The sequence below is a fragment of the Phyllobates terribilis genome, unplaced genomic scaffold (genome assembly GCF_046119375.1).
Source record: "Phyllobates terribilis strain yellow unplaced genomic scaffold, ASM4611937v1 Scaffold_9__5_contigs__length_417890890, whole genome shotgun sequence".
Taxonomy (NCBI): domain Eukaryota; kingdom Metazoa; phylum Chordata; class Amphibia; order Anura; family Dendrobatidae; genus Phyllobates; species Phyllobates terribilis.
This window is the reverse complement of record NW_027362769.1, coordinates 103283940-103303109: the sequence shown is the minus strand read 5'-3', so window position 1 is coordinate 103303109 and position 19170 is coordinate 103283940. Positions and strand designations below refer to the sequence as shown.

At 42.2% G+C, this 19170-nt stretch overlaps 1 protein-coding gene across 1 annotated transcript in view; it reads right to left on the bottom strand.

The window, feature by feature from the left end:
* PDE11A (phosphodiesterase 11A) overlaps positions 1-19170 on the bottom strand; it is a 921640-nt gene that overhangs the window by 130890 nt on the left and 771580 nt on the right. Inside the window, exon 15 of the mRNA XM_073646878.1 lies at positions 4060-4160. Coding sequence (XP_073502979.1) covers positions 4060-4160 — 101 coding nt within the window. The remainder of the gene's footprint in view (positions 1-4059; positions 4161-19170) is intronic.

The following is a 19170-nucleotide window of genomic DNA, read 5'->3' as shown; positions in this document are numbered from 1 at the left end:
AGCTTTTTTTTTTTTTTTCTTCTTCATTACTTCTGGCCAACACAAAGATTGCTGGCAGAGAATAAAAGAAGCTTCTGCCGTGTGGTCGGGGCAAGCGGCAATGTGACACAGATGCATATTACAAATGCCGCTAATAGGATTCAAAGTCATAAGCACAAAACAAAATTAATTTCTCTCATTCAGATTCATGGCATGATGAGGACATTAAGAGTCTCAGAGGCGGATAAATGGTAAGCTGAAGGAAGCATGTAGATCTCATATTAACTAGTGCCTACATTTTCAGCACAGTCATTGGCATGCGCCATCAAGCAAAGTGCAGGATGAAGCTTTTCTCATTCATAATGCTACCGATGTATGTTGTGCTCTAGGGCCGTGGTTTACAACCTGTGGCTCTCCAACTATGCTGAAAATACTACCATCATACACTACTTGTCAGGGCATGATGGGTGTTGTAGTCTCATACCATCTGGCGAACTAATAGTTTCAGATCACAGCTCCAGATACAACTGGGTATTGACCAGTGGTCAGTGCTCATTAGTAAGATATGGCATAATGCCTATAGGCGGGTCGTGTATGTGATCGAGAGTGACCATGACCTGGAAGGAGTAGATACACCAAGGTCTCACATGTCAACTTTCTCAGATTATGTTCTCTTGAGAAAAGCAGCAGACTTCAAGTCTGGAAAGTTTTTTTTGTACAAAACTGTTTTACATCAACAGTGCCGTGAGTGCAATGCTGTGAATTTAACTTTTCTGTTGCAGAATGTCCCTGGTAGAAAAACCCATGTAAAGCACCCTACGTGGCTATTTGGATCACATTAGCCCTGTTTAAACAACATTTTATAGATAAAATCAAGGTTAAAACACTTTAAGTTTGATGTAAATATGAAAGAAAATCCCAAAGTATGGAACATCCACTAAATTGTTTCTGGAGTGTGTATGGGATTATCTGCTCTATACAGATGTTCATGACATATTGGGTTGTAGTGTATTTACACAGTCCATAACTTTACACACCCGGACACGTACGTTGCAAAATTTGCATGTTGCAGCCTGCATTCACATTTCTGTGTTGCACGGTCAATGTACAGACCATGGTTGTGGGTCTCCTGATCTAAACTCACCAGACCCATATATGCCAATGAGGCTGTTGAGTTGGGTCAGTATTCTAGCGAGCGGTCTGGAAATTATATCCCGTAAACAGAACATGGAACATGAAAGAGTGCATGCAGAATTATAGGCAGATTATGAAGCAAGTTGACCAATTTTCTTGGATGGAGAACATACGGTCGCCTGCGCCTGTCCTGTCACCTCAGCTTCCAAAACACATTGCTAATTATTATGCATGCTTATATAGCGCCATCACATTCCACGGCGCGTCACAGTCATCATCGCTGTCCCCATTGGGGCTCACAATCTAAGTTCCCTATCAGTATGTCTTTTGAGGGTGGAAGAAAACTGTAGAACCTGAAGGAAACCAACGCAAACACGGGGAGAACATACAAACTCCTTGCAGATGTTGTCCTTGGGGGGATTTGAACCCAGGACCCCCAGTGCTGCAAAATTACACTTCTGATTACTGAGCCATTGTGCTGCCCCACTGCTATGTAGTAGCACAAAAAAAAAGCAGAATACTGACTTTTGCTTTAGATACAAATGCTGAAAAAACATTCTAATAATAGTTTAAGATACATTAAAAGCAAAATATTGCCAAAGATATTCAATCTCTTTTGTCAAATTTTGAGTTCTGCCAATGAAAGCGAGGAGCCATTTCTGACAGAATTTATTGCTTGAAATGCAGCAGATTTATTAACAAAAAAGTTTGAAGAAAATGTTACAGATGCACTTTGTATAAGAACACATTAATTCTGAATTCTGCAAGTCAAATGCACAATACTGTGAGTGTCTGCAACCTAAATCGCTGCATATTTATTTCAATACCAGTTTTTCTTAGCTGATGTTTTATGGAATCTACAGATGTTTTCACAATAGGGATGAGCGGACCCGTGGAAGTTCGGGATCTGGTACCCGAACCGAACTTTAGTCCAAAGTTCGGTTCGAGTAGCAAAACTTTAGCCCATTGAAATGTATGGGGACCCGAACTTTGGAGCCGGAATATCTCTCGCTCCTCCCTGACTTCCCCGGAACTCCGAACATTAAAACGGACTTCCGTGTTTGGAGTTCAGCACCAAGTGTCCGGTAAGAAACTCAAACTTTAAAGTTTGGGTTCGCTCATCTCTAGTCCACCACTATCGTTTCATTAGATCAGCTAAGGACTCCAATTTCACACAAAACAAATGTAATATAACATCGCAACATGCAAGCAAAACCCTAGACAGACTGCAACTCCCAGCACAACCACTGGGCGGCCACACATGGAAACATTCTAGACACATCGTGACAGAGTACCCCCAAAAGATCATGTTTTTTCTACAAGCTGGTCTCAGGATATGTTGAGGCAAGAGAAAATGTAAGTAAGGACACATCTGTACTCTGGATTTATTAAAAGAAATTAGCTACAAGAGCTATCATACTTTTATAATAGTGAAGAAAAATTTTTTTTCAGCCTTCCCAAGGATATATAATGTACAAGCAGCTGAAGCAGTCAATCATTCCTGGTTAGCACAGAACACTAGCCAAAAATGACTTGTTTGTCGCAATATAAAGCTTCCAACCATGGCCATCAATATACAGCGTGTGATTCTGGACTTAAGAAAAATAATAATATAAAACAACTGCTTCAAATGTGATTAAAAAAAAACTAACAGTACTTGGATCTTTAAACCCATAAGATTACTATGATGAAAGTCTGTCTCTTACCTTAGGTCACCCAACTGCAGAAGCCAGTAGGACTTCCATTTGTGGGAGGCAGAAGGACAGCCCGGGGAAAAGCCAAAGGAGGTCTACTACTGATACTGTTTTAAGAGATTTTTTTTCAGCAAGTATGTCTCTACCTATTGCTAGCCAATTATTTTTTTTACATGTCCAAATGCTATAGTTAATAAAGTATGCAAATAACCTCTTCAGAGAGAAAGAGGACAAGAACTCCAATGTCGCCAATTGGAAAAAGCAGTCCTAAAAGTCACTATCAACCCTTTAAATGGCCTTCTCAGCTGATTTCGAATACAAAGCCAAATCAGAAACTTAATAAGCAGAGACATGTTTCAAGGTGTCTGCCCCTCATCAGTGCAAAGCACGAAAACTGATTTGTTGGATGAGAGGCCTCTGAAGTGCACTCCATGACTTATAAGTCTCCCTATGCAGACTTGACGTGCTCCACAAGGAGAAATGTTACCCCTTAAACCTACTATCAAAGGCCTTTCACGTAGACAAATCAGTTCTCTTGCTTTGCACTGATGAGCGGCAAACACTCCAAAACATATATATCTGCAAATGGAGTTTCTGGTTTGGTATCCAATATAAAATCATATACAAGGCTTTGTAATTTTAAGATTACTAGCCCCAATATGTGGCAATAAAGTTCCTGTCCTCTTCCTCTCTGAAAAGGCTATTTGCATGTTTAAATCCTTAAGGGAGCATTACATGGCCTATAAGTCTCTCTACACCAATTTGGTGCTCCCACAAAGAGAAACTTTACCCCTAAGATACTTCATAAAAGTCATTCATCTTTACAGCCAAACCAGGATTCTTAAATTCTACAGATAGAAGATCAATGAAAATACTGCTCGGCAGCGCCATCTTCTGGGGTGAACAGTCCGTAATGGGAATTTTTAAAATGGAATTTTTCCGAATTTTCACTCAACATTGAAATTGCAACATTAAGAAGGAAAAGACGTGCTGTTATAGAAATCACAGGATGGATAGGCATGTTAATCCTATGGAAATGAGGAAAAAATGGATTCAACATTTTCAAAAATATCCTGATTTATTCAGTATTGAGAAAGAGCGCCACCTGCAGAAATCCCAGCACTTGCAGTCATCTGCATGTAATGCCCATACTCAATATATATATATATCCACAGGGAGAAAGAAAGAATATAATTAACTGAAATCATTTTTTTTTTTAGAAAATACCAGCTATAACACAATGCATACATACTCAAAATGTAGAGTGATGTCCGTGGCAAGAATAGACTGCTTCAGGAGCTGCATGAGATCGCTGTACTGCGGGGACGACAGGTTGGCAAATATGTTGTGCCCCTGCAACACAAAAGCTACAAAAAATAAATAACTAAAGAAAAAAGCAAGTATATTATTGAGAGAAATGATGTATTATTAACACATAAATTAATGCATTTAACCGTATAATATTCACTTCTAAGAACAATTTTAAACTAATTTGGAAGGTAATTGTTTTCGATGGCTGAAAAAGTGACCAGGAGTCGTCACTTCTCTTCTACTATCCCCCTTGGTGTCATACGAAGGGCACATGGAAAATTCAGAAGTCGCCCTTCGAGGTTCACAAAAGAAAGACAGCTTGATAAAATGTTATAAAATCCATATTTGATGAGATATGCCATGAAAATGTTATGATTAGGGGTGAGGTGAGTTGCCCCCACAGCAATCCCAAGAACATGGTCTTAATACAAGCACTGGAGTCTGAAAACATGGAAAAAGTGGAAAAGTGACCATTTAACTGGCAGCAATAAATGAAAACGTACTGTACTGGCACTGTGAAATATATTCGATGTGCCAATTTAATTAATATCGTGAGATTTTTTTTATTTCTGCACGGAGTAATTAGCATTTGACAGCATGCTGTGTAGTTTTTAACTCTGAAGTCCATCGTCAAATTTATAAGAAACTCTTCATACAGTGAGAAGTCTTAAAAAAAAAAAGCACAGAATGACTGTCCAAACCAAGCACAGGCTCTCAGTACACCCTGGGGATGACCGAACAGTTCATTGCACCTTCCCACCTACTTTGTTTTTTTATGTATTTCTACCCTTCTCTGGCTCCTGTAAAGATACAGCTGTCGTATCTAGTTAGAGGAGAGTGGGAAGAAGAAAAAACAGAAAATTGAAAAGTGCACAGAGCTTCTCGGCCATGCCAAGAGTGCACTGAGTGTCTGCTTGGTTTGATCAGTCATTGTGCCGTTTACCTGCTGCAGACTCCCTTTAAGTAAAAAATATTTTTTTTTATAAATCAACAGTAGAAGCGAAAATCAGAAACTATGTAACATAATAGTGATAAATGCATCTTTCCCCAAGTATTAGTCACTTTTTTGTCTCCTGCACTAATTATTATTGACTCAAAAAATGCTCAAGTATCTCTACACTCTGTCAGGAATCAAATGACACCTGTTGCCTTTAAAAGTCCATGGAGTTGGGATGGAGCGAGAAACTGGAGAGAGAAAAAGAGCAAACAAAGGGAAACTGCTGAGGGTCCGACTGAAAAAGGAAAAACCACCAAAAATGCATCATACAAGACTTTTTTGTAAACTTATGTAAATGTTGACCAACTAACGTAAACAAATAAAAATGTCCAAAACTAACTATATAATGAAAGATTTCTGTCAATTTGCATGTTACAAAGTAGGTAGTAAAGGGATGGCCTTATACAACAGCTAAAGATAGGGAATAAGTAAAAAGAAGAACTAAGACGTATCAATGTGTGCAAGTCAGCGGCAACTTGAGAGAAAGATACTAGGTATCCGAGCTTCATAAATCTGCTCTGCATCCTTACAACCAAGCCTTATTCTGTGCATATTACTCCTTCTGCCAATGATTTCGCCATAACTCTGGCTCCACTAGTCCTAGGCTGTGACTACTGTGCCACCTAGTGGTGGATGATATATTGTAACGGTTCAAAACAGTCTCTTTTGTCAAGGTTTTGCTGAAAAAAAAAATATCTGTGTTGAAGAGATAAAGAACAATGGATTGATTGTAAGTTGCTGATAAAACAGTTTAGAATCACTATTGTGACTCACTATCTATACTCTCAGTGTGTGTGTGTGTCTATATATATATATATATATATATATATATATATATATATATATATATAGACACACACACACAGAGAAAGAGAATTTGCAGAAGGTAATTTGTCATATAAAGCTTATATATATTAGATGCATGTATATATTTAAATATAAATATATATATATATGCATATGTACATATATATTAGCAGTTTTTCAGCAACACTGTGCCCAGTTACAGCTTTAGCTTGAAAGCTTTATAGGGGACCTGTAACTTGCCATAAATATGTCATGTCATTTTTCCCTGGTGTAAATGCCGCTGTTCTCCTGAATCCGGCGTTGTTTTTCTTTTTTTCCTGCGCCTCTCCGTTCCTGAGATATGGCTCTTTCTTCCCTCCGTATAAACCTATCCAAGTGGGCGGGGTCCTCAACTTTTTTTTTCTGTGGGCGTGTTCTGATGTATTTAGCCAACTGGGTGCGATCCTCAAAATTTACATATGAGGCACAAAAAGAAATAGGGGCCATATCTCAGGAACGGAGAGGCGCAGGAACAAAATAAAAACAGCGCCATGTTCTGGAGAACAGCGGCATCTAGACCAGCTAGAGAAAAAAAAATCATATTCATGGAAAAAATAATTAGAACAATAGCTTACTATGGTAAACACAGATTCACTGTTTAAGATATTTTTGATCCCCGTGTTTAAAATCGCCATTTTCATGTCACTCCAGATACGTTACAGTGTGTTACAGCTTTCTTTAGAAATGTTTAGAAAACTTCGGACTGCATTTTAAACTCCTTGGATGCAAAGAAAATTTTTTCCATTGCCTAAATTTAAGAGGAGATCTGGAAACTGGCAAAGTATTGAAACATACTGTAAAGTATATTATTAGGTGTATTGTAGTATATTATTTATATGAACTTTTTTTTTTAATATTTTGGGGAAGTTTCTTATTTAATCCTTTTCTTAGTTTCCATCTTGGATTTAGTGCATAAAATCAAACTGGAGCAGATAAAGAACTATACATTTAATCGGCCCCAGAGGAGCCACTTTATATTCCATTTCACTAGATTAGCTATTGGCGCACATCGTAACTAATTCTGATCAGGATCTCAAAGGCCAAATAAAGGATGCTGCTGATAAAACTGACTATATTCTGGATGGAGCAGAGGAGTTCTGCCTCTGTGCTGCTGGAAGGAGTTGAGCAAAACAATTAGACTTTCCATGCAGAAATCCGCCATGGCCGCTGCCAATGTACCAGTCTGCAGTGAGACACAGATGCCGCGCTCAATGTCACTTCCAGATTTCTTTCCCCTCTTTACTACTTTTAATTCTCAAGTAACATCAAGAGTTCAGCTTTTATCCAATGATCTTGCAACCTCATTAATTTTTATTAATGCTGATGAGCGCTAGGGTCCGGTTTGCAGCCAGCACAAAGCCAATGAGGTGCAGTCACTGAGGCTGGCACAATGCAGAGATCAGGGGGATTACACTTCTCATAGCCTTACTCCAGAAGGGACATTACATTGCCATCACATTGAAAACAAGAAGAGTCAAAATACAAAAATTATCCAGAAAATACAGAAAATAAAGGACCGGTGTCAGGTGCAAAAAAAAATTCAGCAGACATTTGGTAGACTACAATGTTTGGATATTGGATATATAAATCAACTACAAAATACTTTTAGAATTGTTTATTTCCTATTGCTTATATAGGGCTGCCATATTCCATAATGCTTCCATCAGTTAAAGAATTCACAATCTATATTTCCTAAGCCAATCACAGACATACATAATAGGCCAAATATTTAAAAAATATGGACACCTTCGGGGAATTTTTTTTTTTTTAAATTATATACACTGTGTTCCAAATTATTATGCAAATAATATTTTCTCAGATTTTCCCAAATTACCTATATGAATTGCAGTCATTGTAATTTTCCAGTCAAATAACTATTAGAGTACAATTGAAAGGTTTTTGTACAAACTGCCTATGATAACAGTATATTTTTTAAAAAATAAAAAACTCAAACTGCACTCAAAATGCATGTTCCAAATTATTATGCACAGCAGAGTTTTCAACCTTTTCATTTTAATAAAGAACAAAAAAATGGTCATTTTTGAAATTATAAGCATTAGCAGGTTATTACACACTGAAATCAAACAGTTTTCAACTCAAAACTTTATTCTAGGTGATGTAACATTTGCACATAGGACCCCTTGTTCGAAAGGAGCTTCTGAACTCTCTCGTCCATTGAATTTGTCAGGTTTTGGATGGTTTCTGATTTAATTGTTTTGCATGAGGACAGAATACCCTCCCAGAGCTGTTGCTTAGATGTGAACTGCCTCCTGCCATCATAGACACTCCTTTTGATGATGCTCCAGAGGTTCTCAATGGGGTTGAGGTCAGGGGAGCATGGGTGCCACACCATGAGTTTGTCCCCTTTTATGCCCACAGCAGCCAGAGATGCAGATGTGTTATGTGCAGCATGAGACGGGGCATTCATGAGGTGTATGAATCAGGAGCGTCCGACGAGCAGTGAGCACCTTTGTGTGTGCCTCACCACAAATTCTAAGTAAGATTTGTGGCGTACCGAATGCCACCGTTTGTCATGTATTTCATTTTGTCGAAACTGGGAAAAACACCAAAAGTTGCAAAGTTTTGGCGCAACTCCCAGTTGCACCTAAATTTTGCAACGTTTCAAAGATTTTACTCCAGAATTCTGGTGTGAAAGCTTTGATTAATTGGGCCCTTAGTCTGCAGTATATGTCGGGACTAGGGAGCTTTCCCCGATGTATACTGTATTGATCCTATAGCCTCCCAAATTCTTTCAGCGTCCATCTGGCAGGTATCTGCAGTCTGCGCTGAATTATGATCACAGGAAAGTTCAGCTCAACTTTAATGTGGTTTGTTGTCATAAATCAGTTGAATGGAGATAAAACTTTCAAAACTAGCTCACTGAAGGATTCTTAGTTTACTCATTCTGCAGCCAGAAATGTGCAGAGAAACAGTACAATTTTCTAATGAAAACCAATTCCGAAAAAAATACATACATTTACACTAAGAAATAAAAAAAAAAAATACTCATGAAAGTGTCTACATTTTTTAAGAAAGAACTTGTCATTAGGTTTTTAGCTTGTGGAAATCACCCGCTCCTCCCAAAAAAAACAAAAGGAGAACAAACACATTACTATGGAGATGTTGCCCGTCTTCAGATATGATCCCAGGACCCAAAGCACAACACAGTGGCTTAGTGGCTAACACTGCAACCGTGTGGCACTGGCTACTTGTTAACTACTAGTAATATATGCATAAGCTCTAAAAAAAAAAATGTATATATATATATATATATATATATATATATATACAGTGCCTACAAGTAGTATTCAACCCCCTGCAGATTTAGCTGGTTTGATAAGATGCAAATAAGTTAGAGCCTTCAAACTGCAAACGAGAGTAGGTTTTATGAACAGAAGCATAAATCTTACAAACCAAAAAGTTATGTTGCTCAGTTGAATTTTATTAAATTTTAAACATAAAAGTGTGGGTCAATTATTATACAACCCCTATGTTTAATATTTTGTGGAATAACCCTTGTTTGCAATTACAGCTAATAATCGTCTTTTATAAGACCTGATCAGGCCGGCACAGGTCTGTGGAGTTATCTTGGCCCACTCCTCCATACAGATCTTCTCCAAGTTATCTAGGTTCTTTGGGTGTCTCATGTGGACTTTATTCTTGAGCTCCTTCCACAAGTTTTCAATTGGGTTAAGGTCAGGAGACTGACTAGGCCACTCCAACACCTTGAATTTTTCCCTCTTGAACCAGGCCTTGGTTTTCTTGGCTGTGTGCTTTGGGTTGTTGTCTTGTTGGAAGATGAAATTACAACCCATCTTAAGATCCTTGATGGAGGAGCGGAGGTTCTTGGCCAAAATCTCCAGGTAGGCCGTGCTATCCATCTTCCCATGGATGCGGACCAGATGGCCAGGCCCCTTGGCAGAGAAACAGCCCCACAGCATGATGCTGCCACCACCATGCTTGACTGTAGGGATGGTATTCTTGGGGTCGTATGCAGTGCCATCCAGTCTCCAAAAGTCACGTGTGTGGTTGGCACCAAAGATCTCGATCTTGGTCTCATCAGACCATAGAACCTTGAACCAGTCTGTCTCAGAGTCCTCCAAGTGATCATGAGCAAACTGTAGACGAGCCTTGACATGACGCTTTGAAAGTAAAGGTACCTTACGGGCTCGTCTGGAACGGAGACCATTGCGGTGGAGTACGTTACTTATGGTATTGACTGAAACCAATGTCCCCACTGCCATGAGATCTTCCCGGAGCTCCTTCCTTGTTGTCCTTGGGTTAGCCTTGACTCTTCGGACAAGCCTGGCCTTGGCACGGGAGGACACTTTCAAAGGCTGTCCTGGCCGTGGAAGGCTAACAGTAGTTCCATAAGCCTTCCACTTACGGATGATGCTCCCAACAGTGGAGACAGGTAGGCCCAACTCCTTGGAAAGGGTTTTGTACCCCTTGCCAGCCTTGTGACCCTCCACGATCTTGTCTCTGATGGCCTTGGAATGCTCCTTTGTCTTTCCCATGTTGACCATGTCTGAGTGCTGTTCACAAGTTTGGGGAGGGTCTTAAATAGTCAGAAAAGGCTGGCAAAAGAGATCTTTAATCCACACATGTGAAGCTCATTATTCTTGGTGCCTGAACTACTTCTTAATACTTTTGGGGGACCAAACAGAATTCTTGTGGTTTGAGGGGTTGAAAAATGACACTCTGAATTAACTTTTAACGTTTTAAAAAAAAAAAAAAAATTTTGCTGCAGTGCATTTCCCACTTCCAGGCTGATCTACAGTACAAATGTCACAATGCCAAGTTAATTCCGCATGTGTCAACCAGCTAAATCTGCAGGGGGTTGAATACTACTTGTAGGCACTGTATATATATATATATATATATATATATATATATATATATATATATATATATATATATTAATAGGAATAAATGTAAATTGCCAGAACACATTTTCTGTACCAGTATGTCTGGATTTTTTATAATATATATGTATGTATGTCTCTATATGGAAATAACATGTAAGGACACGTAAACTAGTATTTTTAGGGGCCTTTTATGGTGCTGCATGGTTCTGGTACAGGTGATATTTTTGCTGATGTATTAAAAACAGAGCGACCAGAACCGCACACAGTATTACTGCAAGGGGCAATGCAGTTTTTGCCTTTATTTCTTGGGCACATGAAGCAGATTAAGTAGATATTCATCTCTCTGTCATGCAGTAATAATGCCTTGTCTGCAGCCTGCAGGATAGGATTACAATTGGGCATCATAGTGGCTCAGTGGTTAGCACTGTTGCTTTGCAGCGCTGGGGTCCTGAATCCAAATGTCACCCAGGACAACATCTGCAAGGAGTTTGTATGTTCTCCCTGTGTTTGCGTGGGTTTCCTCCGGTTTCCTCCCACACTCCAAAGACATACTGATAGGGAATGTAGATTGTGAGCCCCAATGGGGACAGAGATGGCCTCCACAGACATTATATTTGGCCCGCAACACCAGAACCACCACCCCTATGTGGGGTCACTATACTGTATGGAGGACTATGTGGGGCCCATTATACTGTATGAAGGACTATGTGGGGCCATTATTCTGTATGGAGGACTGTGTGGGGCCCATTATTCTGTATGGAGGACTATGTGGGGCCATTATTCTGTATGAAGGACTATGTGGGGCCATTATTCTGTATGGAGGACTGTGTGGGGCCCATTATTCTGTATGGAGGACTATGTGGGGCCATTATACTGTATGGAGGACTATGTGGGGCCATTATTCTGTATAGAGGACTATGTGGGGCCCATTATTCTGTATGGAGGACTATGTGGGGTCCATTATTCTGTATGGAGGACTATGTGGGGCCATTATTCTGTATGGAGCACTATGTGGGGCCATTATTCTGTATGGAGGACTATGTGGGGCCATTATTCTGTATACAGGACTATGTGGGGCCCATTATTCTGTATAGAGGACTATATGGGGCCCATTATTCTGTATGGAGGACTATGTGGGGCCATTATTCTGTATGGAGGACTATGTGGGGCCCATTATTCTGTATGGAGGACTATGTGGGGCCCATTATTCTGTATAGAGGACTATGTGGGGCCATTATTCTGTATGGAGGACTATGTGGGGCCCATTATTCTGTATAGAGGACTATGTGGGGCCATTATTCCGTATGGAGGACTATGTGGGGCCCATTATACTGTATGGAGGACTATGTGGGGCCCATTATTCTGTATGGAGGACTATGTGAGGCCCATTATTCTGTATAGTGGAAAATGTGGGGCCATTATTCTGTATGGAGGACTATGTGGGGCCCATTATTCTGTATAGAGGACTATGTGGGGCCCATTATTCTGTATGGAGGACTATGTGGGGCCCATTAAACTGTATGGAGGACTATGTGGGGCCCATTATTCTGTATAGAGGACTATGTGGGGCCCATTATACTGTATAGAGGACTATGTGGGGCCATTATTCTGTATGGAGGACTATGTGGGACCATTATTCTGCATAGAGGACTATGTGGGGTCCATTATTCTGTATGGAGGACTATGTGGGGCCATTATTCTGTATGGAGGACTATGTAGGGCCCATTATTCTGTATGGAGGACTATATGGGGCCCATTATTCTGTATGGAGGACTTTGTGGGGCCCATTATTCTGTATAGAGGAGTATGTGGGGCCCATTATACTGTATAGAGGACTATGTGGGGCCATTATTCTGTATGGAGGACTATGTGGGACCATTATTCTGTATAGAGGACTATGTGGGGCCCATTATACTGTATGAAGGACTATGTGGGGCCATTATTCTATATGGAGAACTATGTGGGGCCCATTATTCTATATGGAGGACTATGTGGGGCCCATTATTCCGTATGGAGGACTATGTGGGGCCATTATACTGTATGGGGGACTATGTGGGGCCCATTATTCTGTATGGAGGACTATGTGGGGCCATTATACTGTATAGGGGACTATGTGGGGCCATTATTCTGTATGGAGGACTATGTGGGGCCCATTAAACTGTACGGCGGACAATGTGGGGCCCATTATTCTGCATGGAAGACTATGTGAGGCCCATTATTCTGCATGGAGGACTATATGGGGCCCATTATTCTGTATGGAGCACTATGTGGGGCCCATTAAACTGTACGGAGGACAATGTGGGGCCCATTATTCTGTATGGAAGACTATGTGAGGCCCATTATTCTGTATGGAGGACTATGTGGGGCCCATTATTCTGAATGGAGGACTATGTGGGGCCCATTATTCTGTATGGAGGGCTATGTAGGGCCATTATACTGTATGGAGGGCTATGTGAGGCCCATTATTCTGTATGGAGGACTATGTGGGGCCCCATTTTTCTGTATGGAGGACAATGTGGGGCCCATTATTCTGTATGGAGGGCTATGTGGGGCCATTATTCTGTATGGGGGACTATGTGGGGCCATTATACTGTATGGAGGACTATGAGGGGCCCATTATACTGTATGGAGGACTATGTGGGGCCATTATACTGTATGGAGGACTATGAGGGGCCCATTATTCTGTATTGATTACTATGTGGGACCATTATACAGTATGGAGGACTATGTGGGGCCCGTTATACTGTATGGAGGACTATGTGGGACCATTATACTGTACGGAGGACTATGTGGGACCCATTATTCTGTATGGAGGACTATGAGGGGCCCATTATTCTGTATGGCGGACTATGTGGGGCCCATTATACTGTATGGAGGACTATGTGGGGCCCATTACATGGAGCCATTATTCTGTATGGAGGACTATGTGAGGCCATTATTCTATATGGAGGACTATGTGGGGCCCATTATACTGTATGGAGAACTATGTGGGGCCAGTATTCTCTGTGGAGGACTATGTGGGGCCCATTATTCTGTATGGAGGACTATGTGGGGCCCATTATTCTGTATGGAGCACTATGTGAGGCCTTCATTCTGTATGGAGGACTATCTGGGGCCTATTATTCTGTATGGAGGACTATGTGGGCCCATTATACTGTATGGAGGACTATGTGGGGCCCATTATTCTGTATGGCGCACTATGTGGGGCCCATTATTCTGCATGGAGGACTATGTGGGCCCATTATACTGTACGGAGGACAATGTGGGGCCCATTATTCTGTATGGAGGACTATGTGGGCCCATTATACTGTATGGAGGACTATGTGGGGCCCATTATTCTGTATGGAGGACTATGTGGGGCCCATTATTCTGTATGGGGTACTATGTGGGGCCCATTATATTGTACGGAGGACAATGAGGGGCCCATTATTCTGTATGAAAGACTATGTGAGACCCATTATTCTGTATGGAGGACTATGTGGGGCCCATTATTCTGTATGGAGGACTATGTGGGGCCCCATTATTCTGTATGGAGGACAATGTGGGGCCCATTATTCTGTATAGAGGACTATGTGAGGGCCATTATCCTGTATGGAGGACTATGTGGGGCCCATTATTCTGTGTGAAGGACTATGTGGGGCCCATTATACTGTTTGGAGGACTATGAAGGGCCCATTATTCTGTATGAAGGACTATGTGGGGACCATTATACTGTATGGAAGACTATGTGGGGCCCATTATTCTGTATGGAGGATTATGTGGGGCCCATTATACTATATGGAGGACTATGTGAGGCCCATTATACTATATGGAGGACTATGTGGGGCCCATTATTCTGTATGGAGGACTATGTGGGGCCAGTATTCTATGTGGAGGACTATGTGAGGGCCATTATCCTATATGGAGGACTATGTGGGGCTATTATACTGTATGGAGGGTTATGTGAGGGCCATTATTCTGTATGGAGGCCTTGTGGGGCCATTATACTGTATGGAGGACTATGTGGGGCCCATTATACTATATGGAGGACTATGTGGGGCCCATTATTCTGTATGGAGGATGACATTGGGCCATTATTCTGTATGGAGGACTATGTGGGGCCAGTACTCTGTGTGGAGGACTATGTGAGGGCCATTATCTTGTATGGAGAACTATGTGGGGCTATTATACTGTATGGAGGGCTATGTGAGGCCCATTATTCTGTATGGAGGACTATGTGGGGCCCATTATTCTGTATGGGGGACTATGTGGGGCCCATTATTCTGTATGGAGGACTATGTGGGGCCCATTATTCTATATGGAGAACTATGTGGGGCCATTATACTGTATGGAGGACTATGAGGGGCCCATTATTCTGTATGGAGGACTATGTGGGGTCCATTATTCTGTATGGAGGACTATGTGGGGCCATTATTCTGTATGGAGCACTATGTGGGGCCATTATTCTGTATGGAGGACTATGTGGGGCCATTATTCTGTATACAGTACTATGTGGGGCCTATTATTCTGTATAGAGGACTATATGGGGCCCATTATTCTGTATGGAGGACTATGTGGGGCCCATTATTCTGTATAGAGGACTATGTGGGGCCCATTATTCTGTATGGAGGACTATGTGGGGCCCATTAAACTGTATGGAGGACTATGTGGGGCCCATTATTCTGTATAGAGGACTATATGGGGCCCATTATACTGTATAGAGGACTATGTGGGGCCATTATTCTGTATGGAGGACTATGTGGGACCATTATTCTGCATAGAGGACTATGTGGGGTCCATTATTCTGTATGGAGGACTATGTGGGGCCATTATTCTGTATGGAGGACTATGTGGGGCCCATTATTCTGTATAGAGGACTATATGGGGCCCATTATTCTGTATGGAGGACTTTGTGGGGCCCATTATTCTGCATAGAGGAGTATGTGGGGCCCATTATACTGTATAGAGGACTATGTGGGGCCATTATTCTGTATGGAGGACTATGTGGGACCATTATTCTGTATAGAGGACTATGTGGGGCCCATTATACTGTATGAAGGACTATGTGGGGCCATTATTCTATATGGAGAACTATGTGGGGCCCATTATTCTATATGCAGGACTATGTGGGGCCCATTATTCCGTATGGAGGACTATGTGGGGCCATTATACTGTATGGGGGACTATGTGGGGCCCATTATTCTGTATGGAGGACTATGTGGGGCCATTATACTGTATGGGGGACTATGTGGGGCCATTATTCTGTATGGAGGACTATGTGGGGCCCATTAAACTGTACGGCGGACAATGTGGGGCCCATTATTCTGCATGGAAGACTATGTGAGGCCCATTATTCTGCATGGAGGACTATATGGGGCCCATTATTCTGTATGGAGCACTATGTGGGGCCCATTAAACTGTACGGAGGACAATGTGGGGCCCATTATTCTGTATGGAAGACTATGTGAGGCCCATTATTCTGTATGGAGGACTATGTGGGGCCCATTATTCTGAATGGAGGACTATGTGGGGCCCATTATTCTGTATGGAGGGCTATGTAGGGCCATTATACTGTATGGAGGGCTATGTGAGGCCCATTGTTCTGTATGGAGGACTATGTTGGGCCCCATTTTTCTGTATGGAGGACAATGTGGGGCCCATTATTCTGTATGGAGGGCTATGTGGGGCCATTATTCTGTATGGGGGACTATGTGGGGCCATTATACTGTATGGAGGACTATGAGGGGCCCATTATACTGTATGGAGGACTATGTGGGGCCATTATACTGTATGGAGGACTATGAGGGGCCCATTATTCTGTATTGATTACTATGTGGGACCATTATACAGTATGGAGGACTATGTGGGCCCGTTATACTGTATGGAGGACTATGTGGGACCATTATACTGTACGGAGGACTATGTGGGACCCATTATTCTGTATGGAGGACTATGAGGGGCCCATTATTCTGTATGGCAGACTATGTGGGGCCCATTATACTGTATGGAGAACTATGTGGGGCCAGTATTCTCTGTGGAGGACTATGTGGGCCCATTATTCTGTATGGAGGACTATGTGGGGCCCATTATTCTGTATGGAGCACTATGTGAGGCCTTCATTCTGTATGGAGGACTATCTGGGGCCTATTATTCTGTATGGAGGACTATGTGGGCCCATTATACTGTATGGAGGACTATGTGGGGCCCATTATTCTGTATGGCGCACTATGTGGGGCCCATTATTCTGCATGGAGGACTATGTGGGCCCATTATACTGTACGGAGGACAATGTGGGGCCTATTATTCTGTATGGAGGACTATGTGGGCCCATTATACTGTATGGAGGACTATGTGGGGCCCATTATTCTGTATGGAGGACTATGTGGGGCTCATTATTCTGTATGGGGTACTATGTGGGGCCCATTATATTGTACGGAGGACAATGAGGGGCCCATTATTCTGTATGGAAGACTATGTGAGACCCATTATTCTGTATGGAGGACTATGTGGGGCCCATTATTCTGTATGGAGGACTATGTGGGGCCCCATTATTCTGTATGGAGGACAATGTGGGGCCCATTATTCTGTATAGAGGACTATGTGAGGGCCATTATCCTGTATGGAGGACTATGTGGGGCCCATTATTCTGTGTGATGGACTATGTGGGGCCCATTATACTGTTTGGAGGACTATGAAGGGCCCATTATTCTGTATGAAGGACTATGTGGGGACCATTATACTGTATGGAAGACTATGTGGGGCCCATTATTCTGTATGGAGGATTATGTGGGGCCCATTATACTATATGGAGGACTATGTGAGGCCCATTATACTATATGGAGGACTATGTGGGGCCCATTATTCTGTATGGAGGACTATGTGGGGCCAGTATTCTATGTGAAGGACTATGTGAGGGCCATTATCCTATATGGAGGACTATGTGGGGCTATTATACTGTATGGAGGGTTATGTGAGGGCCATTATTCTGTATGGAGGCCTTGTGGGGCCATTATACTGTATGGAGGACTATGTGGGGCCCATTATACTATATGGAGGACTATGTGGGGCCCATTATTCTGTATGGAGGATGACATTGGGCCATTATTCTGTATGGAGGACTATGTGGGGCCAGTACTCTGTGTGGAGGACTATGTGAGGGCCATTATCTTGTATGGAGGACTATGTGGGACTATTATACTGTATGGAGGGCTATGTGAGGCCCATTATTCTGTATGGAGGACTATGTGGGGCCCATTATTCTGTATGGAGGACTATGTGGGGCCCATTATTCTTTATGGAGGACTATGTGGGGCCCATTATTCTATATGCAGGACTATGTGGGGCCATTATACTGTATGGAGGACTATGAGGGGCCCATTATTCTGTATGGAGGACTATGTGGGACCATTATACTGTATGGAGGACTATGTGGGGCCCATTATTCTGTATGGAGGACTATGTGGGGCCATTATACTGTATGGAGGACTATGAGGGGCCCATTGTTCTGTATGGAGGACTATGTGGGGCCATTATACTGTATGGAGGACTATGAGGGGCCCATTGTTCTGTATGGAGGACTATGTGGGACTATTATACTGTATGGAGGACTATGTGGGGCCCATTATACTGTATGGAGGACTGTGTGGGGCCATTATACTGTATGGAGGATTATGAGGGGCCCATTATTCTGTATGGATTACTATGTGGGACCATTATACTGTATGGAGAACTATGTGGCGTCAGTATTCTGTGTGGAGGACTATGTGGGACCCATTATTCTGTATGGAGGACTATGTGGGGCCATTATACTGTATGGAGGACCATGTGTGGCCCATTATTCTGTATGGAGGACTATGTGGGGCCATTATACTGTATGGAGGACTATGTGGGGCCCATTATACTGTATGGAGGACTATGTGGGGCCCATTATTCTGTATGAAGGACTATGTGGTGCCCATTATACTGTATGGAGGACTATGTGGGGCCATTATACTGTATGGAGGACTATGAGGGGCCCATTATTCTGTATGGATTACTATGTGGGACCATTATACTGTATGGAGAACTATGTGGGGTCAGTATTCTGTGTGGAGGACTATGTGGGGCCCATTATTCTGTATGGTGGACTATGTGGGGCCATTATACTGTATGGAGGACCATGTGTGGCCCATTATTCTGTATGGAGGACTATGTGGGGCCATTATACTGTATGGAGGACCATGTGTGGCCCATTATTCTGTATGAAGGACTATGTGGCGCCCGTTATACTGTATAGATGACTATGTGGGGCCATTATACTGTATGGAGGACCATGTGGGGCCATTATTCTATATGGAGGACTATGTAGGGCCCATTATACTGT